The sequence below is a fragment of the Leptopilina heterotoma genome, unplaced genomic scaffold (assembly GCF_015476425.1).
Source record: "Leptopilina heterotoma isolate Lh14 unplaced genomic scaffold, ASM1547642v1 Lhet_265, whole genome shotgun sequence".
In the NCBI taxonomy this organism is placed as follows: Eukaryota; Metazoa; Arthropoda; class Insecta; order Hymenoptera; family Figitidae; genus Leptopilina; species Leptopilina heterotoma.
Window position 1 is genome coordinate 525,681 of NW_025110975.1, and position 26,493 is coordinate 552,173.

General features: G+C 32.3%; 1 protein-coding gene across 5 annotated transcripts in view; it reads right to left on the bottom strand.

Moving 5' to 3' along the window:
- Positions 1 to 26,493, bottom strand: part of LOC122503616 (CUGBP Elav-like family member 2) — a 261,334-nt gene that overhangs the window by 191,190 nt on the left and 43,651 nt on the right. For all 5 annotated transcript variants that reach the window (XR_006301763.1, XM_043614235.1, XM_043614233.1 and 2 more), the window contains exon 3: positions 8,901 to 9,070. Coding sequence is in view for 4 of the 5 variants with exons in the window: in XM_043614235.1 (XP_043470170.1) it covers positions 8,901 to 9,070 (170 nt within the window). In the remaining variant the exon portion in view is untranslated. The remainder of the gene's footprint in view (positions 1 to 8,900; positions 9,071 to 26,493) is intronic.

Here is a 26,493-nt window from a genome sequence, read left to right on the forward strand (position 1 = left end):
TACTTAAATTAGGCGCCAAAATATTAAAAATATTAGAAACTTGTCCATAACTTAAATGTAGATTGAAAAACTTATCTAAATATTTAAACTATAGTCGCCAAAAAGTAAAATAACTAAATACTTGTCCATTATATCAATGTAATTGAAGAAACTGGTCCAATTTCGAAATTAGGCACCAACAAGTAAAAAGTATAAAACTTGTCCAGTAATTAAATTTACATTGAAAAACTTGTCCAGTTATTTAAATTAGGCGCCAAAAATTAAAAAAAGAAATGCAAAACTTGTCCAGTATTTAAATTTAGATTGAGAAACTTGTCCAAATTTTTTAATTTGGCGCCAAAAAGTAAAAAAGAAAGAGAACTGAATATTTGTCCAGTATTTCAAATTTAGTTGGGATAACTTGTCAAATTATTTAAATTAAAAGCGCCAAAATATAAAAAGAAAGTTGAAACTTGTCCACTATTTAAATTTAGGTTGAAAAACTTGTCCAAATTTTTTAATTTGGCGCCAAAAAGTAAAAAAGAAAGAGAACTGAATATTTGTCCAGTATTTCAAATTTAGTTGGGATAACTTGTCAAATTATTTAAATTAAAAGCGCCAAAATATAAAAAGAAAGTTGAAACTTGTCCACTATTTAAATTTAGGTTGAGAAACTTGTCCAAATTTTTTAATTTGGCGTCAAAAAGTAAAAAGAAAGAGAACTGAATATTTGTCCAGTATTTTAAATATAGTTGGAAAAACTTGTCTAATTATTTAAATTAAGCGCCAAAATATAAAAAAAAATTTGAAACTTGTCCAGTATTTAAATTTAGATTGAGAAACTTGTCCAAATTTTCAAAATTTGGCGCCAAAAAGTAAAAAAAGAAAGAGAATTGAATACTTGTCCAGTATTTCAATTTACAGGGAAAAACATGTCTAATTATTTAAATTAAGCTCCAAAATATAAAAAAAAATATTTAAAACTTCTCCAGTATTTAAATTCGCGTTATTAAGTTTGTCCAACTAATTAAAAATAACTGTAAAAATGAAAAAATTTAATTACTTTTTTATTTATTTTAAACAATTTAATAAATCTACTTAATCAACTTTTTTTTTAAAGTAGAAAAACATTTATTTTACTAATTGAAAAATTAGTTTTGAAAAAAAAAATTAGTTTTGCACTAAATATTTATCTCTATATTTCTTTTCTACATTCTACTTTTAATTCATGTCGATACAAATACACAAGCAGATGGGATTTAAGTTGAAAGTCTTTAGTGAGTCTTATTGGATAGAGTGACAGCGTTGGGATAATGGCAGCAGCGAAATGTGAGAAGAAGGTAAAAGGGTGGGAGAATGAGAGTAACTTTGAACTAGCCAATGGGGTAGGGAATGTGGGGAGGAGGGGGGGCGAGAATGTTTCACTAAAGTTTTCAAGTTTTACCCAAAGTTCTCGCCACTAAGTTTGAGATCGTTGTTCAATAAACCAAGCGTCCAATGGAAAAGGGTACAAAAGCTTCCTCCCCCCCACCCCTTTTTACAACTCTATCACTAATTCTCTGATTTTAGTGAAAGCAGGTTAAGGGACTAGGGAAGAGGAGAGAAGGTGGTTGAGAGGGGGAGGGGGGGTGGGTTTGATAGTGAAAATAGAAAGAGATGGAGAGGGGGGAGGTGGGGAGGGGAGAGAAGGTATTGGTTAAGATAGAATCGTAATCTGAAGAGACTCAGCTGCTCCTTCGTGGCCAAGCACGACATGACTCTGCACTCGCTTTAATTGAAGACCGGACTTCCGGGATATTGGAGAAATTGAACATCAAGCCTTCAAGTGTCCCCTCCCCCCTCCCTTCTCACCCCTTCCCCGAAAATATCAGGAATGCTTTAAGGCTGTGTGACATTTGAAATCTCCATTAGAGGATAATTTCGATTAATGTATTTAAAACGTGAATTCAGAATATTAAATTGAGGGAGGAATTTTTAAAAATGTTTTTTTTTCTATTTTGTTCTTCATAAATAAGATTTATTTATTGGCGGGAAAAATTTAAAAATTGGACAAGTTTTTCTGACATTTTTTAATTTTTTATATTTAATTGTTTTAAATTATTTTATTTTTATTATTTATCTCAATAAGTAAAAATATTATTATTTATCTCTTTTTTCTTAAATAAATGAAAACATTTTTTATTGGCGGGAAAATTAAAAATTTGGACAAGTTTTTGTCCAATTAAAAAATAATTTTTGTTTACATTACTTACATCTTAATAAACAAAAATATTATGATTATTACCTTATACATTTTTATTTATATTTTTTCTAAATAAATGAGAATATTTTTTTGTCGGCAAAATTCAAAAATTGGACAAGTTTTTCTTAATTTTATTATTTTTCTTTAACTCTAGGTATGGCATTTTACTTTTTTTTAATTTATGTTATTTATTTAATTATCTCAATAGAATAAAAATATTATTATTAATCAATTTTACTTTTTACTGTTTCTAAATAAATAAGAACATTTATTGGCGGGAAAATTTAAAAATTGGACAAGTTTTTGGCAAATTTTTTTTTTATTTGTTTTTTTTTATTTATTTTATATTTATTTACATCATAATGAACGAAAATAATATAATTATTATTTATAAATCTTTATTTCTATTTTTTTAAATAAACAGTAACATTCATTAGCGCGAAAATTCAAAAACTGGACAAGTTTCAGTGATTTTTCTTTAATTTTGTAATTTTAATCATTTTTATTTTGTTTCTTTATATTTTCTTCTTAAAAAGTTAGAATATTATTGATAATCAATTTTTACTTCTTATCTCTTCTTAATAAACAAAAAAAAATTTTTTTGCGCCAAATTTAAAAAATTGGACAATTTTTCTTTTTAATTTTTCAATTTCTAACCGAAACTAAAAATTTTAAACTAGACAAGTTTGAAATTTTTTTAGTTTCGGTTTGAAATTGAAAAAGTAAAAGGAAAATTTGTCAAATTTTTTAATTTCAGTGCCAAAAAAAAATTCTTTTTATATAATAATGTTTGCCAAGATAACATTTTTAAACTGGACAAGTTTTCTTTATTACAATTTAGACAAATATTTGGAGGATAAAAAAAAATTCTAAAATTAAAAAGTCGATAAATATTGAAGCGAAAAAAAAGTTTTGTAAGTGGACAAGATTTTATTTGGCGCTACTATTTAAAATTGGACAAATTTTTTTTGGAAAAAATTAGACTTTGTAATATGTTTAAGCGAGAAGAGTACGAAACTGGACAAAACTCTACAAATTGGACAAAAATTTTATTTTGATTAAAAAAATTAGAAAATAGAAAACTATTTCTAGGTGTTAAAAGTTTTTAAACTCTACAAGTAGCATTTGGCGGGAAAATGTGAATCTGGACAAAATATTGGAAAATTTAAAAATTGGACAACATTAATTAGCGTGAATATTTCAAAAGTGGACAAACAAGAATTAAATTTTTAATTAAAAAGGATTAAGTTTTAAATGGACAATAAATTACTGGCGGGAAAATATGAAACTGGACAAAATTCTACAAATTGGACAAGATATTTATTAGCGCCAAAATTTAAAAGTGGACAAATTAGTTTCGAGCTTGATAGAGGAAAAAGCTTAATTATCATCAGCAAAAAGTGAAACTGGACAAAAACCAAGAAATGGGACAACAATTTTAATTGAATTTAGTGTTTAAAATTGAACAAACTAGTTCTGAGTGCTGAACGGGACATGTTATATTTGTGCGTTAAAAATTTACAACTGGACAAATTAAAAATGTAATTGGACAAAACGCTTCAAAATTGGACAAGTTTCTCATGGCACGAATATTTTAATTTGGCGCCTTTTTTGAAATTTTCTCCAGTTTCCTTTTTCTTCTAACAGATTTCCAATAAAAAGGCGGCAAATTCAAATTATTTTCCTCAAAAAATTCAAATTCCCTCCAAATTCAAAAAAATAATGTTAAATTTGGCGCCTTTTTGAAAATTTGTCCAGATTTCTTTATTTTTCACAGATTTCCAATAAAAAGGCGCCAAATTCAAATAATTACCCTCCAAAATTTTAAAATTTCCTCCAAATTAAAAAAATTATTTTAAATTTCGCGCCTTTTTGAAATTTTGTCCAGTTTCCTATTCTTTTAGGCTCATAGATTTTAAAAAAGGCGCCAAATTCAAATTATTTCGCTCAAAAAAAAAAAAAAAAAAACAGTAAGAATGGTAAAATGTTGTAAAAATAAAAATTGGAAATTTTTCTTTTCTTTTCGAAAAATTAAACAAATAAAAAATTCAATATTCGTGTATGGCGGGTTGCCTATAGCTCAATTTTGAAGAGACAAATATTTCTGTCTATTTTGTAACTACATACATATGACATTTGGTTTTCGCTTACGCTACGTGGATTCTACTTATGTTTGGTCGCAGAAGTTCACGAGTAGGTTGTGGGTGGGTGGGGGGGGGAAGAGGTGAGTGGATGGGCTTAAGGGGTACCCCCTCCTCCCATGTTCGATCAATAGACCCAGAAAGGGTCGTGGAAGCGTCCAGCGACCACCACTGTCTGGGCATCGATCCTTCTGCATTCCTCCCCCCCACTATCTACCCCCCCTCCTCTCTCTCAGGCCAAAATGTACACAAACTTGTGTGGATGTTCGAGTCCTTTGCTCGAATCCTTCCTCCCTCCCCCTTCTTTCTTTCACATACTCTTTCGCTTTCTCTCTTTCTCTCTCTCGACAATAAATTCACCTAACTTACTTTCTCTAGCTTCGCTTGTTTTATTTTCATCTCTGTTTTACTTTGGCAAGGCAGGAAATGCCTCTTCCTTATTTCTTGCCCTTTCAATGTCGAAGGCATTTAAAAAAGGAAAAAAAAGAGTAGGGGTAAGGAAATTTGAGAAAAAACTTGTATAGTGATGTCCTACTAAGGGATTTTTAGTTAAATGTATTGTAATTTTTTTTTTCGAGGGGAATTTTAGTGTAAATGTATTTTTTTCCCTGGACAAAATTAAAATAGTAAAAATAATTTTTAAAAGTAAATTTTCCTGTTTAATAACAAAATTTTTTTTTACAAAATAAATTTTGTAAATAAATTCAATTTTTTTTAACAAAAATAATTTTTAGTAATAAATTATTCCTTATTATAAAAAGCAATATTTAAATTAATTTAATTATTTTACTTGGTTTATTAATTCTTTATCATAACAAAACACAAACAATAATTTAATTAGTAAATAAATTTAATTTTTCTAAAAGAAGAATATTTCCAGTTATAAAATTGCTTCTTTATTACAAAAAAAAAATAAAAACAATAATTAAATTAATTTAATTATTTGAATGAATTTAATTAGTAAATAAATTTATTTTTTTTTAAAGTAAACAATTTTCAGTAATAAAAGTTTCTTTATTATAACAAAACAAAAAAATAGTTAAATTAATTTAATTATGTTAATTAATTTAATTAGTATCTAAATAAATTTAATTTTTTTAAAAGAAAATAATTTTTAATAATAAATTTTTCTTTATTATAACAAAACAAAAATAATTTTTGTAAAATAAATTTTATTTTTTCAAAAGAAGATAATTTTTGGGAATTTAATCATTTTTTAGGAGAAAGTAAAAGTAATTTTGGAAAAAAAATTCTTTTTTTAATAAAATGAAAGTATTTGGAAATAAATTTTTGTTTATAAAATTTAAATGTGTTCTTTAGAAATTAAATTTGTTTAGAAAATATTTTTTTCAATTAAAAACATTTTGTTTATAAAATATTTTTTTCAATTAAAACAATTTTGTTTATAAAATATTTTTTTCAATTAAAAAAATTTTGTTTATAAAATATTTTTTCAATTCAAAAATTTTTTTCAATTAGGTCCAATTTTTTTCCACTTTGTCATACATTTTATTTATTATTTTCCATGTTTTCCTTTCCTTTTTTTTTAATTGAACATTTGCTCCACACATGATTGATAGTCGACACAAAAATTTTGTTTTCTCTCCAAAAAGCGAAAAAAAAACTTCAGCAACGTTGACAAAGTGACAAATTAAGAAATTGAATCTTCTAGCGAAAAATTTTCTTCTCTCCCATAGCAAAATACGAAAAAAAAGAGCGGCAAAAAATAAAAGTCAGGAAAAATTTTTAAAATGTCAACGAAAAAAGAAAGGAGAGAAAAAAAGAAAATTTAAAATGAAAAAAAAAATTGAAAAATATAAAAGATTTAAATAACTTTTGAGAAATTTTTTTTTTTTAATTAAAAAAAAGAAGTAGTTTGAATAAAAGGAAAAGTTAGGCAAGATTTTCTCGTCAAGTGATTTATTGCTACTTGACTTCTTAGACAGTTGAACCTTCACCCCCCTCCCCTCCCCACCTTTTACACCATCTTCTTGTCGACCCTTTGCCAATTTTTTTATGTCAACCTCGATCAACTTCTCTTGAAGGTGAAAATAAAAAAAAGAAAAGTCAAGTGCCATTGAATCATGACGAATGATAAACGATGATTTTCCAAAAACAGAGATTATCCAATTCTCCTCCCCCTCTCCTTTTTAGTTATTAAAAAATTCCTTCCCTTATTGAAAAATCACTATTTTAACATTTTGTTTTAATAAAAATTAATTTTTTTACTTAAAAAAATATTAGTCCACAGTTAATTAAGACAATTTTTTAATTTGAGATCAAATTTCAAAAAAAATATTAAATTTTTTAAATTATTACTATTAATAATTATAAAATTATTATTTTATAAGAAAAAAATTGAATTTATTTCTAAAAATAATTTTCAATTTCTCAAAAAAAAAATAGAATTTATTTCCAAAAATAATTTTTATCGAGTTAGAAAAAATATAATTTATTTCTAAAAATAATTTTTATTTTGGGCTATTTTTATTTGTGACATAAAAAAACTTTATTTCGAAATATGAATTTTGTATTAAAAATTAAAAAAATTAATCACGAATCAAAAATAGAAAATAATTCAATAAAACAAATTTTTTTTACTGAATTGATATGTTACTTTTTTTAAAAACCTTTCGAAAAATTTCCGATTACACTCGTATTTAATAGTTATCCACCATAACAACCCCTCCCCATTTCCCTCTTTTTACTCTATTTAACAACCCTTCCCCCTCCCACCTCCTCATTCCAAAAACCACATAATCTCAAACCAGATTTACAATTTGTCCAAAAGCCGATTTGTACTCGATAGAAAATCATTAAATCCACACATCACACACATTTCTCGTCCATTAAAATTTTATTTCAAATTTATCCATCAAACACTCGGATAATCAACAAAATTTACCAAAATAAATTTACCCCATTTATAAAATAAGCAAAAAACCAAAAAAATTTCTAAAAGAAAATTATTCCAATAATTTTAATTTTACGAAATTTTTTTGCAGAATGATTTTTGTATTATTTAGAAAGTAGACAACAAATTTTAGGTGAGAAATGATTGTAAAATATTTTTAAAAAATTAATTTTTAGACTTCAGAAAAATTGGGGGCGTGTTTGGTGGGAGGGGCGTAATTTTAGGGCGTGTCAAGTAGGCGGAGTTAAACATTTGGATGCGATTAGTAGGCGGGGCATAATTTAGAATATGCTTCTTTTCGTTCCCCCTATTAGAAACGCTTTACTATTAAGTTCCGCCTACTGGAAACGCCTTTTAATTAAGCTTCGCCTATTAGAAGCGGCTTACTATTAAGCTCTACCTACTGTAATGCCTTTTAATTAAGATCCCCTTTATGAAAACGATTTTAAATTTAGCTCCGCCTATTGGAAACGTCTTACTATTAAGCTCCACCTACTGTAACGCCTTTTAAGTAGGCTCCGCCTTTTGAAAATGCCTTTCAATTAAGCTCCGCCTATTAGAAACGTTTTACTATTAAGCACTACCTACTGTAACGCCTTATAATTAAGCTCCACCTTCTGGAAACGCTTTTAATTTAGGCTCCGCCTATTACAGACGTCTAATTATTAAGCTCCACCTACTGTAACGCCTTTTAATTAAGCTCCGCCTTGTGGAAACGATTTTAAATTAAGCTCCGCCTATTAGAAACGTCATATTATTAAGCTCCACCTACTGTTACGCCTTTCAATTAAGCTCCGCCATCTGGAAACGGTTTTAAATTAAGTTCCGCCTATTACAGACGTCTTATTATTAAGCTTCACCTACTGTAACGACTTTTAATTAAGCTCCACCTATTAGAAACGTCTTAGTATTAAGCTCCACCTACTGTAACGCCTTTAAATTAAGCTCCACCTGTTACAAACGTTTTATTATTAAGCTCTACCTACTGTAACGCCTTTTAATTAAGTTCCGCCATCTGGAAACGCTTTTAAATTAAGCTCCACCTAATAGAAACGGCTTTGTATTAGGCTCCACCTACTGTAACGCCTTTAAATTAAGCTCCACCTATTACAAACGTCTTTGTATTAAGCTCCACCTACTGTAACGCCTTTAAATTAAGCTCCACCTATTAGAAACGTCTTTGTATTAAGCTCCACCTACTGTAACGCCTTTAAATTAAGCTCCACCTATTAGAAACGCCTTTGTATTAGGCTCCACCTACTGTAACGGTTTTTAATTAAGCTCTGCCTATTAGGAACGTCTTTAAATAGTATCCGCCTACTGTTTCAAGTAGTTTGATTGGAAAATTTTCAGTAGACAGAAAATAAACTTCATATCCGAGATTTTCTGGAAATAAAGCGCAAAAGTCTTCTTAGTTGGAAGAGTCTAGTTACCTACTTTGCCTAGTTAGGATCGAATCAAGTAGGGGGGGCTTAATAACAATACTCCCCTAGTAGGCGAAGCAAAAAAAACGCATTCGATGCCTCTCAAGAAAATTTTTACAAACATGTTTAGTAGTAGGGACGCAATATTAGAGCTTTTCTAGTGGGTGGGGAATAAAAACATTGTGGAAAAAATTACTTACCACGGCTGTTTCCACTGAATTTGTCTCTCAACACATTGATTTGATGAACTCGGCCGTATTCCTCGAAGATAGGTCGAAGGTCATTCTCGTCCATATCCTTTGGCACTTGGCCGACAAACATTTTAATGTTGTCTGGATCTGGCTTCTCCGAACTATTATTGTTGAGGATACTGAAACAGAGGAAGAAAAAAAGTTATTAAGGTTGTGTTTTTTTTTGATATTATTTTTGGTAATAATGGATGATAATAATTATGAGGGTTAGAGTGATTACCAAAGGTAGTCAATACCAAAAGTATTGAATGCCAAAGGTAATTAATACCAAAGGTAATTAATACCAAAGGTAATTAATACCAAAGGTAATTGCTAACACTAAAGATTATTAATTCCGAAGGTAGCTGATACCAAAAGTAGTTAATACCAAAGGTAGTTACAAACAAAACTAATTAGTACTAATTACCAACACCAAAAGACAGTTTTCTAATCTAATTTATCCCATTTGAAAAAGCACTTCCACTCTTTTTAATACTGGAGAACATTTTGAGTCTATAGAGAAAGTCAGAGAGTTCATATTCGAGTTTGTATGAAGTGAGGAATTGAGTTTCCCCGAGGTCGTCGTAAGCACAGATTGAGGTTTCTGCTTCATCGGTAATGGATCTCGTTTCTTTTTTGCCTCCACTAAAAGAAGCTTGTGTGTCATCAAAAAAGAAAGTCGATGCTCTGAGAATTAAGGGGTTGAGGAAAATTGAGTTTCTCCCTGACTCATCTCCTAAATATTCCTCATCTCGTGGTACATTTAGAAACGCGAGTTGTTTTCGGATATTACCAAAAAAAAATAACCCATCATCAAGATTAGGGACCAATGGCACTATTAGAATTAGAAAAATAATCACCGTCTACAGTGTTTTTGGATTTAGCATTTTTTTGGTGCGTTGGTATGTTTTGGGAGGAGAGGTTTTTGATTCCGGTATGATTTAGTGGCAAGAATACCTGTTTGGAATTGTGGGTACTGGGAATTATTAGGAAGAACTAGGGGAGGCTTTTGATTCCGGTACGTTTTAGTGAAGGGGATATCTATTTGGAATTGTTTGGGAAAAGTAGGGGACGCTTTTGTTGCCGGTACGTTTTAGTGACGTGGATGAGTATTTACAATTGATTAGGAGGAAAACTAGGGGAAGCTTTTTATTCCGGTACGTTCTAGTGTCAGGAATACCTGTTTGGAATTAAGGCTACTTGGAATTATTAGAGCAAACTAGGGGAAGGTTTTGTTACCTCTACGTTTCACTGACGAGGATGACTATTTGAAATTGTTTGGGAATAGGGGAAGCTTTTCATTCCAGTACGTTCCAGTGTCAAGAATACCTCATTGAAATTATATCTCCTTGGAATTATTAGGAGAAACTAGGGGAAGCTTCTGATTCCGGTACGTTCTAGAATCAAGAATAACTGTTTGTAATTATATCTACTTTGGAGTATGACAGAATTCTAGGGTATGCTTCTGATTCCGGTATGTTCTAGTGTCAAGAATACCTGTTTGGAATTATTAGAGAAAACTAAAGAAAACTTTTGATTTCGATACATTTTAGTGACGATAATATCCATTTGAATTTGTTTGGGAAAATTCCGATGTGTTCTAGTGGCAAGAATACCTTTCTAAACACTTCCCTCTGCTAATTATAATAATTAAACACCACCTCCATTAGTGATGATAATTATAATAAACTCCTCCCGATTGCGCCACTAAATAAAAGTAGATCCATCGAAACTGGAATAATTTTCAACAAAGATTTTAACAAACTTTTTAAATCTTTCAAATCACTGCAAACAACGTCGTGCCATTCCGTCCGTTGTCTATGCAGATCTGCTGGCCAAAATGAAACTACTAGACTAAGACAAGGCGAGACACGAATGAGGCACTTCCCAGTTGATTTACTGGAATTGAAGTCATCACCTCCCTAATCAAATTTCCATTCTCCCGTTCCCACTGTCGCCCCCTTTCTGTCTTTCTCAACCGACTGAGAAGGACATTATTCACCTCTACATCCTTAAGGAAAGTTTCACTTTTGGGAATTATTATTTTTCAGACCCCCCACGCCATACCATCGTGTGAAAAGTTGAAAATTGTGTCTGTTCGGCTTCGTTAGAGAAGTAACAATTCCTTCTCTTCTTGCCGACACCCCTTCTCTACCTCAAGTGGCCAAAGGGAATTGCGATCTTACGGGAAGCATTAAATGCTCCCAAGGGAGACGTTACAAGGTCGCTGGCAAGAAACGGCTGAATACACCCTCAAACCATCAACTCTCGAAAACACCCTCGTTGGGTTAAAATATTGGCCAAGTTTCACGGGAGTAAGATCGCGAAACTATGGGAGTGAGAGTTTGGAATGAGAAAGAGAGAGCATTGTTATACGATGTCTAGAGTGCAAAAACGGTTTGGGATGAAAATCACCATTTATTTTTCGGTAATGAACAAAGTCTAACCCTGCTTCTTTCAAGAGGGGCTGTGTAATTAGATTGCATGAGGCTTTTGATTTTTTTTGTAGTTGCAATTTTAAATCCGAATTCTTATCCGAATCAAAATTTAGATGAAAAGTTTCCCCGAACTATTGAACTTTTTAGTCTAGGTTCAAATATCTAGTTAATAACTCGTTATTAAATATTTAAACTATGTTACATCTTCGAACGTAATAACAATTCGGAAAACAGTTTTGCAAACAGTTGCTGGCAATTAATTACGTATTCAGTCTGCTAAAATTCAAATTGTAAATAGCTAATTGCAATTTGGTATCCGAATAAGAATTACAGGTAGAAATCCAAATCTAAATTCCAGTTGTAAATTAGAAAAATAAATCTAAATTTAATTTAGAAAACAATTCCAAATTCAAATTACTTTACCAGAAACAAATTTCAATTTGCAAGAATAAAAAATCGGGGAAAAATTCTAATGGCTAATGGGAGTAAATAGGAAATTGCAAAAATACAATTAGCAAAAGTAGCAATTACTCTGATCCAATAATTGAGACGATCTGGAAAAATTAAAACAACTCCCCTGGCTAACTCAATTGAGTTCATTAAAACAAAAAAATAGAAGAGAAACTAAATTCAATAAACTTGGAAACTCAATTTATCGTTTATAAATTATCTTTTTCATCCGGAGACACTCGTCTCCTGGTATTATATTCCAAAAGAAAATAATCCAATATCTCATTGACTTGATTTTCGCTTGCAGGCAATCTTTTTCTCTTCTCTCTCTACTTTTCCCGAGAAGAGTTTTGTCTTCAAAGATCCGTAATTCCATCACAAGGTGGTACTAGATATTCGTCTCCTAAAAATTGTATCAATACCACCGATATTTATTTCCCAAATTCGGCAATTCAGAAATAAGATTTTTCCAAATGGAAAAACATTTTTCTTTTTTAATTCCGATATGTTCTAGTGGCAAGAATACCCAGTTTGCTAAAAATAAGTATTTAATTAAATTACTAATAATAATTTCGACAAAATGCTTCTGGAAAAGTTTGTGGAAAAATTTCCAGCGGAACTTTGAAAGCAAATTGCAGGAGTAGAAATAAACATTTATTTTTTCCATTTCCGGTATGTTCTAGTGTCAAGAATACCTACTTTGACCAAAGAATAGTAACAAAATTCGACTGAAAAAGTTCGGAACTCAAAGCAAATGAAAATTCCGATTGGCAGTAATTTTTTTCGAAAACTTTCCAAGCAAATTGCGGCGACAAATATTTATCAATTTTCTTTTTCATTTCCGGTATGTTCTAGTAGCAAGAATACCAATTTTGTGGTATCATAAAAATCGCGGAAAATTTATGGCAACTACAATCGAATTCGAATTAAAATTCGTCTTTTACATTTTGATGTAATTTTAATAATAAAAATTTTACAAATTGTCTAAGATTTTTCTTTTCATTTCCGATATTGTCTAGTGGCAAGAATACCTATTTGGTATTTATTTTCTTGTGTTGGAAAATTCTTTCCTTTACCTGAGAGGAAATAATCGAAAATTGAAATTTTGTCACTTGACCCAATTCTTCGATCGGTAAAACAGAACAATTCTCCGCTCCTCTCTTCTGGTCGGTATTTGTCCAAGTGAGAGAAAAGTAGAGGAGGGGGTAAAGAGGTAAATTCTCCCCTCCAGTCAAGGGGCGAATATGTCTGTTTACCCCTTCCCCCTTCTTTCCTCTCCCCTCGCTTCCTATCAACATTAACCGTTTGCTGGTCTTTTCGTCTCTCATATGCACTGCGAGAAACATCAAATTCTCTCCACCTCTCTTTTACCATCCCCTCCCACTTCCCCCCACCCACCGTCCACCCCATTTGCTAACATTTCAGCAGAGCAAAGTAAACGCTTTCGCTCCGACGATTAACTCGAGTTTTCGAGTGTTTGGAATGTCGAGTAGGTAAACTACATTCAGTCACGTGCACAAATGGATATAACTGCTTCGTCTAAATCTCTTGGCGTAAATTCTTGAAAATTCATGACTGACATTGTGAAAGAGAGAGAAAGAGGAAACTCGATATTGTAAATATTAATTTAAAGAAAATTATTTTTTGAACAGTTTCAATTTTTTCGTAAATTGTGTTATGAATCGAAATAAAAAAATTCTTTCATAAAGAATTTGGATTTTTTTCAAAATTATCTTTCAATAAAGTTAAACGTCTTGTTTTCCCTCTCTCTCTCTTTTCGTTATCTAATTAGAAGTTTATCTTTTAGCATTCTATTTATCGTTTTAACTCAATCTTCTGTTCTTCTTTTTCCAATTCACAGTTTTGTTTTCCTTTTTCTTTGACAAACTACTCACTTGATTTGGTGGAGAAACTTTTTGTTTTACTTTCTTTTATACTAACGACACTGGAGAAGAGAAGAGGATCTTTATAAAATCGAGACAAATGGGCGAGAGAAAAAAAGTCTTTCTCTCTCTCTTCATTGGAACTTCTCACTTAGTTAATTGGCTCGTTTTCCCGATTAACTAGCGTCAGAATGATATTTCCAAGAGAATATTTCTCTTACTTTCTTTGCAATTAAGAAAAAAATAGAAAGAAAGAAAAACAATTGTTTTCCTTTCTCTCTTCCTATTTTCTTTAAAGTGAAAAATAAACTGTTCTTTTTTTCGTAAATAACTTTCGTAGGTGAAAATAGTTTTCATCAAAAAATAGATATTTGTATTCGTTGCAAAATTCTGAGAAAAAAATCCTCTGGCGACGTTCTGATTGGTTTGGAAGTGTAAGAGTTAGGGAAGTTTAAAGTTCAGGTTATTGTACGGCCCAAGCGTTCGGCGAAGAAAGTGGGGAGTACCAAGCTGACGCGAGGAAATGGTGGGGGAAAACAGGTAGCGATTGGCCGGCGCACAGAGCGGCAATAGCACACGCCCCGAAGTAGTGGGGGAGCGTTCAACAAAACCGAAAAGTGGAAAAGCGTTCGATTAGTAAACGCGCGGCTGTTCACAATTTTGCTGATTTAAAATCACTCTAACTCGAATACGAATCGTTTTGTAAAAAAATTCCAGAGGAATTTTTTCTTCATTTTTGCCTAATCTATCGATTCCACCCTTTGGGGACACAATAAAAATACTTTCAAACGATTAAATTTCCAAATTTCCTTTCCGTCTGTATAAAAATTCTCCTTTTTAAACTAAAACTAAATTTTGACTCAAAGTGATCGTTAACCTCAAAGTTTTATTGAAAACCAAAACAAACTTGAAAAGCAGATAAACTTTCAACCGATTACCACTAGAGATTCCAATCTTAAAAAAATAAAACCATTCTCCACTCGAACAACTTTTCCAATTTTAATTTAAAAACTTGAAGAGCGAATCTTAAATCCACTCTCTTTTTTTTTGAATCGTTCCTTAATTTTTTCCTCACTGAACCAAGTTACTGTTTATCGTTCGGCAAAGAAAAAGTCAATGGCTGTGTTAATTTAATAGCCATCTTGTATATTGTGTTGCACTATCATCTTTGCAAAAAATAAATTCCCCTCTCTGAAACCACGATAAGTGAAAAAGTTTGACGATTTCTCACGCTTCATGAAACTTGGGAAGTAAAATTTGTGAAAAAGATTTTCCTTCCTTTTTTTATTGAGAATCCCACAGTGAATTGAAGTGAAATTAGTGATTTTACTTTTAAACCGAAATTTCACTTCAACAAGTCGAGTATCGTTAAAACTTGGTTAAAACAAACTTTTGTTAGCATTAATATTGAGGGAGAGAGAGAGAGAGAGAGAGAGAAAAACAGAAATTGAAGAATTATTTCATCATTAAAAGTTGATCTTAAGTTTTCTGCTCTCATTCGTCTTATTTTATTTCTATAATTAATTTTATCGTATTTTCCTCTAACTTGAATAAATATATTTACAAAAAAAGTTGTTTTTTTTAATTTTCAAAAAGATAATTTTTTTTTGTTTTTTTTTAGGTAAACAAAAAAAATTCGCTTGATAAAAACAATTTTTACTTTTATTAAAAAAAAATTTAGCCTCTTCTCATGTACTCAAGTCATGAGACACGAAGTTAAAGGTTGGATGCACGAAAGGGTTTTTTTTTCTTGAAGAGCACAGGAGAGAAAATGGTTTTGAGGATCAGGAAGCATGATTTCACGGCAGGATGGTTGGGTGAGTGTCACGTCATGGTATGCTCTTTGGGTGGGAGGGAATGCTTCATGTATCATGTATGGCAGTGGAGTGGGGGGGGTGAATTTTCCAAAGAGAGTGGGAGAAGAAAAGAGAAGAGAGAGAGAGAGAAAAGGAGAATGAGTGTAAATGCAAAAGGGCGTCTCTCTGTAATGTGGCAGAGAACATTCAAGTCGAAAGCAGATGTCACTTCCGGAGAACATACATCACATCCGCAAAGAAAAATTGAATTACATCCTGAAATTTTCATATTGTAAGATATAAAAGTAACAAAAACAAAAGTCAAGAAAAAATGTGAAACATAACTATTATTAATATCATAATTATTTTTATTACTTTCGCCACTATTTGTCCTAAAATATTACCGCTTGCGAGAAAGTCAGTGGCGCCCTCTGGCAATTAATTCTAACGCGGGAATTTTCAAATCTTAAAATTTATTTTTTCATTTTTAACAAGTAAATTAATTTAACTTTGTTTATTATTATCTAAACCTGGCTATGTTCCCCTAATATTAATAAATTAGTATTATTATTATTACAATTAGGGAAACATAGTATTAATAATAATTTATTACTATTACTATTAGGGTTACGAATAATCTGGGTTGGATCCCCGTTATTTTTTTTTAATAAAAACAATTTTTAAATGACACAAATCAAAAAAGACGAAAAAATGGTTAACATCGTTCGCCAACAACATGTGAAAATAATTCCCATTTCTATCTCCCATTTTCCCCACTCCTCTCTTCCTTTTACCCCCTCCCCTTCCCTCTTCACTTCCTTCCCTCCTGTCATTGAATGGTGACGCAGTGGTCGATTTCAATTTTCGGAAGCAATTACTCAAGTGCATCGGTAGTAAGCTAGAGAGAGCGGAAGAGAAAGAGAGAGAGAGAGACTCTCTCTCAATTGGTGTTTTGGCTTTGACCTTTGTATTCTCCGAGGGAAAGGGGACAACACGTTGTGCCTGATCGAACAGGAATTCGAATCCCTGACGTTACTCTGTAATCGACAAATAGTGATAGAGAGGAAAGTGGAGGGGAGGGGGAAATAGTGAAAAAAATCACCGAGGGAAATAGAAAATTGCAAAGAAGAGGGACAAGAGGAAATATTACCCCCACCTTTTTTTTCACAGTAGTGCGTTGACAAAATGAAATACAAGGAGGGAAAAAAGTGAAGTGGGGAGAGATGGTTAGGTAAGAGGAGGAGGAGGAGGGGTGAGAGTACAAATCTACAGTCCAGGGCGTCGCGTAACAGGCCATTACTGTCGTTGCACGCCATGGGGGTCTTGCAATTTGCGATACAATTTAAAGAAGGTCGCGAGTAAGCGAGAAGTTAGTGCTCTCTCCCCTCCCTCCCTCTCTCTCTCCCTCACTCTCTATCTCTACAGAGAGGGAGGGAGAGAGCCCACATCCACTGCCTACTTTATATTTTGAGTTTGTAATGGCGAAACTTTTCCTAACGACCCATCTCTTTGAATTATGCACGACGTAGAGCCGGGGGGGAATTTTATAGTACGTGACCGAGCCTGATTGCTCCTCGTGTTGTGTCTCCTTCTCCCCCCTCTCTTTTCTACTCTCTAACTCTCACCACTTCTGTTCCTTACACTCCCACTTAATTCTTTAGTCTAACTCTCACACTTCTCCGTCTCTCTCTTACTGTCACCTTCCCCCCTTTCTCACTTTCTCTTTTGCCCCCCCCCTGTCTTATTGACACTTTCCTCTTTTGCCCTCTCCCTGTCTTACTGTCACTTTCCCCCTTTTTATTCTCTAATTGGGAGATTCCCTCTCTTACGGCCAATTGCCCCCTTTATATTCTCTAATTGGCACTTTCCCTTTCTTACTGTCACTTTCCCCTTCCCTTTCTTTTTTAACTGTCACACCCCTCTCTTACTCTCACCTTCTTTGTCTTACTGTCACTTTCACACTTTTTGTTCTATAATTGGCACTTAAGTACTATCACTTTCCCCTTCCCTTTATCCTTTAACTGTCAAATCCCACTCATACCCTACTTTTTTATTCTCTAATTGGCACTTTCCCTTTCTTACTGTCACTTTCCCTTTCCTTTACTCTTTAACTGTTACACCCCACGGTTACCCTCATGTCTTACTGTCACTTTCCCCCTTTTCATTCTCAAATTGGCACTTTCCCTTTTTAGTGTCACTTTCCCTCTTTTTATTCTCTGATTGGTAGTTTCCTACTGTCACTTTCCCCTTCCTTTTATTCTTTAATTGTCACACCCCACTCTCATCCCGCCCTTTTAATTCTCTAATTGGCAGTATCCTACTGACACTTACCCCTCCCTTTTCTTCTTTAACTGTCAAACCCCACTCATATCTTACCCTATTTATTCTCTAAGTGGCACTTTCCATTTCTTACCGTCACTTTCCCCTTGCCTTGCTTATTTAACTGTCACTCCCTATCTCTTACTGTCACTTTCCCCCTTTTTATTCTCTAATTGGCACTTTCCCTCTCTTACTGCCACTGACCCCCCTTCCCTTTCTTCTTTAACTGTCAAACCTCACTCATCCTTACCCTATTTATTCTCTAATTGGCACTTTCCCTTTTTTACTGTCACTTTCCCTCCCTCTTCTTCTTTAATTGTCACACCCCACTCCTACCGCACTGTCTTACTGTCACATTACCCCTTTTTATTCTCTACTTGGTTCTTTCCCTCTCTTAATGCCAGTATCCCTCTTTTTATTCTCTAATTGGCACTTTCCCCTTCCTTTTCCTTTTTAACTGTTACACCCCACTCTTACCCTCCCTCCTGTCTTACTGTCATTTTCCCCCTTTTTTCTATAATTGGCACTTAAGTACTATCATTTTCCCCTTCCCTTTATCCTTTAACTGTCGCTGACCCTCTCTTTACCATCACACACTTTCTCTTACTATCACTTCCCCCACTCTCTTACTGTCGCTTCCCCTTTCTCTCTTTCCTAACTCTCGCTCCCTGTCCCTTATTTCCAATTTCTTCCTTTTTATTCTCTAATTGGCACTGTCCCTTTCTTACCCTCACCTCCCTTCACTTACTGTCAGATCCACTCAGAGAAGAGGTGAGAGTAAGAGAAAAGGGGTGAGAGAAAGGATAGATAGTGGGGTGACAATTAGAGAATAAATAGAGGGACAATGAAAGAGGGAGCGGGAGTTAGAAAATATAAAAAGAGAAAGTGAGGGTTGGAAAAGACAGAGAAAGGAGGTGAGAATAACAGAGGACCAGTGCCAATTAGAGAATAAGTAGAGAAAAAATGAGAGAGGGAGAGGCAATTGGAGAAAAAAAATGGGTAAAGTGACAGTAAGAGGGGAAGAGTGAAGTTAAGAGAATAAAAAGGGGAAAAGTGTCAGTAAAATAGAGGGAGTGTCAAATAGAGAATAAAAAGGTTGAAAGTGACAGTAATAGGGGAAGAGTGAAATTTAGAGAAAAAAAAGGTGGAGAAGATGACAGTAAGAGGGAGGTAGTGAGGGTAAGATAGGGTGACTGCCAACTACAGAATAAAAAGAGGCTTATTGACAGTAAGTGAGTGGAGGCGAGTTACAAAAGAAAGGCATGAGGAAGTTAGGGTTAGAAAAGAAAGAGAACACTTTATTTTTCTCAGAGGATAAGAGAGGGTGAGTGTCAATTAGAGAATAAAAAGGGGGACAGTGACAGTAAGAGAGGGAAAGTGCCAATTATGGAATAAAAAAGGGGAAAGTGATAGTAAGAGAAAGGGTGGAGGATAAGAGAGGCGAGTAACAGTTAGCGAAGAAATGGAAGGGGAAAGTGACAGTAAGAAAGGGGGAATTACAGTTAAAAAAGAAAGGGAAGGGGGAAGTGACAGTAAGAAAGGGAAAGTGCAAAGTAGAAAATAAAAGGGGGGTCAGTGACAGTAAGAGAGGGAAAGTGCCAATTGGAGAATAAAAAGGGGGAAAGTGACAGTAAGAGAGAGGGAGTGTCAGTAAAATAATCAAGGGAAGGGGAAAGTGACAGTAAGAAAGGGAAAGTGCCAATTAGAGAATAAAAAGGTGGAAAGTGACAGTAAGAGAGAGGGAGTGACAGTTAAATAAGCAAGGGAAGGGGAAAGTAACAGTAGGAAAGGGAAAGTGCCAATTAGAGAATAAAAAGGGGGAAAGTGTCAGTAAGAGAGGGAAAGTGCCAATTAGAGAATAAAAAGGGGGAAAGTGTCAGTAAGAGAGGGAAAGTGCTAATTAGAGAATAAAAAGGGGGAAAGTGTCAGTAAGAAAGGGAAAGTGCCAATTAGAGAATAAAAAAGTGGAAAGTGACAGTAAGCCAGGGGGGAGGGCAAAAAAGATAGAGAGAGAAAGAAAATCAATATGTTGAATCACAAAATTTCAAAAAACGCATAAGTATTTTTCTTACTCTTTTGGGGGAAAAGAAGGGATAAGAAATAAGCGGCTTTATGGAGAAAAGAGATGGAGAATAAGAGAGAATGAGAGAGAGAGAGACAGAGGGGTTTGGGAAAAATTATACGATGAAAATTCAATCATCCCGGAGTAAACTGGGAATTATCAAAAGAAGTAAAATCAGATCGTCAAACGGGGGATGAAGTTTTTTTTTTATTTCTCTTTTCAAGGAACAAGAGGGAGAATAAGAATAAATACCCCTAACGAGCGGAGAAAATTGACGGACCGTTTGAGAGTACTCGAAAAGTCGACCTCCGAGGTTGAACGATACCTTTGTCCCTTGTTAAATTTCAAAGGCGACGAATATTTCTCTCTCTCTCTATTTCTCTCTTTTTCTGCTTATATCATCGTCTCACAATCCTCTTTACAATATTTTCTCTCTTTTTTATGTTCTCCCTCTCTCTTTTTCTTCTATCCTATTTTTTTCTGTCTCCATTCTTTCTCTTTAATATTTTTTCTTCGTCACTCTCGCTCATAGGTGGATCTAGTGTTCTCATTTAAACAATAACAGGGGTCCAACCTTGACTAAAATTTATGTTCTCCTTATATTAATAATAATAATTAACAAAGTTAAATTAATTCACTAAAGACGAACAAATAAATATTTAGATTTGAAAAAGCCCGCGTTAGAATTAATTGCCAGAGGGCGCCACTGATTTTCTCGCAAGCGGTAATATTTTAGAACAAATCGTGGCGAAAATAATAAAAATAAAATTCTATAATAAGAATTTCAAGTTCGTAGTTTACGTGAAATTATTCAAAAGAGAAAAATTAAATTTTAATTATTGGAATAAAAAATTATTTAAAGGAGAAACAGAGGGAGAGGGAAAAGGTGGGAGGGGAAGGTGGGGTAAAGCGAGAGAGACGCTAAATCACAGACAAACTAACGCTTCAAGATTCCCCCACTGGAAATCGCGAGGAGGACACAAAACTTGGGGGAGTAAACTTGGCGGTAACTTAAGTAACCGATTCGTACTTGTGACTAATCGCTCGAAAGTTCTAACGAGGACACACGGCCCCATCTCGACTTTTCAACTACTACTCGTTACACAGTACGAGGGAAGTTGTTCGCAAAGTCGACAACTGTGTGCTAGCTCTTTGGTGCCCTTTTTTTGCGAGAGTCGTCAATTTTTCTCTTGAAAAAGCAAAAATTTACGTTACACAAACATAGAGAGAGAGAGAGAGAGAAGGGAAAATAACTTACTGCTGAATTTTCGATTTGAATCACTGAAATTTTGAACTCACCAATCGTCGACTAAAAAAAAACTTAACTATTTACTACAAGTTGGAAAAGTTTTTTTTTCTTTTACGAAAGGTCAGTTATTTTATGTTTCTGGTATAAAAGTTTTCCGCACAAGGAGGAGATTATTTCTCTCTTGACTCTTAGTATTTCATTTTGTCTTGTACTTTTTACAAAAAAAAGTGAAATTAATTTTTTTTTCACTTGCGCTTCAACTCTCACACTTTTTTGGTCTTTAATTCATTCTCTCATTTTGAAAAAAGTTAAAATAATTATTTTTTCACACCTTTACCAAAATTTTAATTAATTACTTTTTAACTTGAACTTTGATTTTCTCTTTTATTTAGTACTACTTTTATTAGATTAATCGAAAGATATTTAATTATTTTTTAAAATTTTAATAAATATTTTGAAACAATTTAATTATTTTTATAAATAGTAAAATTCCTGGCAAAAATTTAATTATTTTTTAATGCAATTTTAATGAAAATTTTCTGGGAGAATTCAATTTTTAAAAATTTTTAATAATATTTTTCCGAAAAAATTTAATTATTTTCTAAAAATTTAAACAATTTTCTTCGAAACAATTAAATTATGTTTTAATTTGTAATAAATATATTTTGAAAGAATCCAATTATTATTTTCTAAGATTTTAATAAAATCCTTAGAAACAATTCAATTAGTAAAATTCATTGCAAAGAATTAAATTATTTTTTATAAATAATAAATTGATTGTTGTAAACTAATGATTTTCATAAATATTTCGAATTTTAGAGAAATAGATAAAGAAATTTAGTATATGAGTTCACAAGAACTGACCCAGTAAGGGAATGAGGAAAAAAAGAGCGAAGAGAATAAGATAAAATAAAGAAAAGAAAAATAATAATAATAAAAAAGTAAAAATAAATAAAAAATAAAAAAAAGGATAAGAAAAAAGTAGAAGAAGAAAGAGAGAAAAAGAAAGGAAGAAAAAAAAGGAAAAGAAGAGTATAAAAATGGGTTGGAGAAGAAGAGAAAAGAAAAGAGATTTCAAAGAGAATAAAAGAACAGAAGAGGAGGAAAAAAGGGAGAGAAAGAGAGAGGAGTGAAAAATGGTAAAAGGAGAAAAAAAAGGAAGAAAAAGTCGGAGAAGAAGAGAAGAGAGATTCAAAGGAAAAAAAGAGGGACAAAGAGAAAAAAGGCAAAAAAATACAAGAGATAAAAAGGGATAGAAAAGAAGAGAAAAAAAGAAAAGAATAGTGAAAAAGGGTTGAAGAAGAAGACAAAAAAATGAAGAGTAAAAAAAGGGTTGGAGAAGGAGAGCAAAAAATAAAGATTAAAAAAAGGGTTGGAGAAAAAGAGAAAAGTAAAAAAGAAGAGTGAAAAAGGGTTGGAGAAGAAGACAAAAAAATGAAGAGTAAAAAAAGGGTTGGAGAAGGAGAGAAAAAATTAAAGAGTAAAAAAAGGGTTGGAGAAGAAGAGAAAAAAGAAAAGAAGAGGGAAAAAGAAGAAAAAAGGCAAAAAAATATAATAGAAAAAAGGGATGGAAAAGAAGAGAAAAAAAGAGTTGGAGAAGAAGAGAAAAAAATGATGAGTAAAAAAAAGGGTTGGAGAAGGAGAGAAAAAATTAAAGAGTAAAAAAAGGGTTGGAGAAGAAGAAACAAGAGAAAAAAAAAAGAAGTGAAAAAAAAGAAGAGTAAAAAAGGGTTGGAGAAGAAGAAACAAGAAGAGAAAAAAAGAAAAGGAGTGTAAGAAAGGAGAAAAAAAGAAGAAAGAAAGGTAGGAAGAAAAGAAGAGTAAAAAAGGGTTGGAGAAGAAGAATAAAAAGAGAGATTTCAAAGAGAAAAGAAGAAAGAAAAAAAGGAGAGAAAGAGAAAGGTATGAAGAATGGTAAAAAGAGGAAAAAACAAGAGAAAAAAAGGGGGAGAGGGATGACTAAAATAGAAAAAAGAGATAGTAAATGATGAAAGAGGATTTTTTTTTCTCAAGAGCCTTCGTGACTGGTCAATGTTCGTTCTCCCGAGCAGAAGATAGAAGCATCAAAAGCAAGCACACACAACATCCTATACAAATCTGAAACGCACTCGAAAGGTTTACGTGGATAGCGTTAGCGAGACAGACATTTATGATCAAAGATGTCACGAGGCAAAGGGCAAAGCAAGAGAGAGTGAGAGAGATGGACACACAAACATGAAAGTTGGTACTTGAAAAGGAAGGAAATGTCGGATAATCATTTCTCTCCACCTACAAGAAGAAAACTCGAAACGTAAAGAAAAAGAGAAAGAGAGAAAATAATGTGGGAGAAAAGAAATTCAACGATGCGTTTTCCCTTTCGATGTTGTCTACAAATATATATATATATAGCTCACGGATTTCGTCGATAAGCGCAAAGAACCAAGTTTCTCATCAAAAAAAAAAATTTTTTTCTTCTTTTTTTTTGACACTATTGTCAGATTTTCCTCACACGAATTGAATTTATTTTTCTTTTGCTTTTCAATATATATGCGGGAGAAAAATCAATTTTATTTTCGAGAATAGAAAATAAAAAAAAAATTTTCTTTCGAAATAAAAAGTTATGAGAGAGGAAGGAGAAAATTTTCTTTCGAAAAAAAAATTATGTGAGAGGAAAGAGAAAATTTTCTTTTGAAAAGGAAATTATAAGATAGGGAAAAAGAAAATTTTCTTTCGAAAAAAAATTTTTTAAAAGGAAAAATATATTTTTCTTAAAATTGTTTGTTCTTTATTTTCTTTTTCCTTTTTTTTGGGGGGAGGGTTCGTTAAATTAACCTTTTTTAGATTAACTTTTATGTGGAGCAATTTCGCTGGGATGATCTCTGTCTCTTCCCCCCCCCCCCCTCTTTTTCTATCTTTCTCACAAGCGCAAAAGATGAAAAGACGTCAACGACCATAAGGACGATTAAGTCGTTTACTAGTGGCAGTCTTTTTGGATTAAATGTTCGTCCTCGTAAAATCCCTATATGAACGCATTTCAAGACTTTAACAGCTTAGAAATGACACGCGGGCTCAACTAAAATTAGTCGATTCGAAATGATTGACACTCAAAACGTTCACATTCGAGAGAGATAGAGAGAGAGACAGAGAGAGATATGTCGTAAATGTTGATTCCATTTTAATAGCCCATGGATTTAAACGGACCATGAATTGATCTCACCCGCAACGAGAATCAAAATTCCCGACACTATTTTCAAATTAACTGCCTCACTCTTAATTTTCATATTTTGTGTTATATATTAAATTTTCAGTATCAAGTTTTCATCAGCTGTATAATAGCTAAAAACGTGTTTTTAAAGAAAGAGAACAAAAATTTATTATTTAATTTTCAGTAGTATTTTTTAATTGAGAAGAAAAATAATTATCATAATAAAATTGTTTTTTAACAAAGCACAAAAAAAATTTTTTTATTTAATTTTTAGTAGTATTTTTTTACTCGAGAAGAACAAGAAATTAATAATAACAAAAAATAAAATATTAATCGATTAAATTTTCAAGAAAAAATTGTTTTTACCATTAATAACTGCAAATAATAGTTCGGCCTTCCCCCTCTCCTGACGCGCAGCCGAAAAATTCAAAATACATTTAAATTGACGCTAATATCTTGCAAAAAAATTTTAAACAGATTTCTTTTCCTCATTTGTACTCCTTTGTGTTTTAGAGAAAATAATTATAAAAGCTGTTCGGCCTTTCCCCTCTCCGGACGCGCAGCCGAAAAATTTAAAATACTTTTAAATTAACGAAAAAAATCGAAAAAAATTTGTAAAAAGATTTCTTCTTCTAATTTTCATTCCTTCGCGCATTAGAGATTAAAATTCATTTTAAAATTCTTTTTTTCTTTTAAATACTGAACAAAAAATAATTTATAAAAGCTGTTCGGCCTTCCCCCTCTCCGAAAGCGCAGCCGAAAAATTCAAAATACTATTAAATTGACGCTAATGTCTTTCGAAAAAAATTTGTAAACAAATTTCTTCATTTAATTGCAACTTCCTTATGTTTTATAGATTAAAATTTTATTTTTAAATTATTTTTTCCTTTGAAAAACTAAAAATAATAAATGTAAAAGCTGTTCAGCTTTCCCCCACTCCTGAATAGCAGCCGAAAAATTTAAATCGCTTTTAAATTAAGGCTGACGTCTTTCAAAATAAATTGTTAAAATATTTCTTCTCAAAATCTCAAATACTTATGTTTCACAGACAGAAAATTATTTAAAAATTATTATTCCTTTTAAAAACTAAAAAATTATTATGCCCCCTCCCCTCTTGACGCTCAAACGGAAAATTTAAGTCTCTCTAAAATTTTTAATATTGATTCTTTTAAGAAAAAAGTTAAGAAGAAATTTTAAGAAATAAATTCTTTTTTCTATTAAGAACTAAAATAATAATTGTAAAAGTAGTTCGCCCTTCCCCCTCTTTTAACGCATATAGCCGAAAACTTAAATTCGCTTTTAAATTCACAATATTGACGACTATAAAAAATACCTAAAAGAAGTTTTTCTTTCTAAATTATATACTTTCAGGTTTTTGAGAAATTCAAATTTTCAAAGAAAATTTTTTTCTTCATTTAATAAGTAAAATAAACATTGCAAAAGTAGTTCGGCCTTCCCCCTCTCCTAATGCGTAGCCGAAAAATTAAAGTCCCTTCTATATTGACACTGATGCGTTAAAAAAAATTTGTAAACAGTTCATTTTTCTATTATCTCCTCCTTTTGCGTTTTTTAAAAATTTAAATGTTTCCAAAAAATTTTTTTTGTTTTATAACTAAAATTAATGGTTATAAAACTAGTTCGTAAGAAGGGAAAAAAAGTGAAAAGAAGGAGAAAGAGAGGGGGGAATAGAAAAAAAGAGGAGAGGGAGAAACAAACAGAAAAGAGGGGAGGGGGAAATAGAAAGAAAAGAGGAAAGGAAAAATAGGAAAAAAGGGGGGAGAGAGAAACAAAAATGAAAGATGGGAGGGGGAAATAGAATTAAAAAAGGGGACATAGAAACAGAAAGAAAAAAGGGGAGTGGAAAATAGAAAGAAAGAGGGGAGGGAGAAACAAAAATAAAAGAGGGGAGGGGGAAATACAAAAAAGGGGAAGGGGAAAACATAAATGAAAGAGGGGAGGGGGAAATAGAAAAAGAGGGAAAGGAATAATAGAAAAGGAGGAGAGGGAGAAACAGAAAGAAAAGAGAGGTGGGGGGAAGTAAGAGAGGAAAACAGAAAGAAAAAGAGGGGAGGAGGAAAAGTAAAAATGAGAAACTAAAAGAAAAAGAAGGGAGGGGAAATAGGAGAGGGGATAGAGTAGAAAAAGACAGGTGAAGGAAAAAGTAAGTGGGGGAAATAGAAGG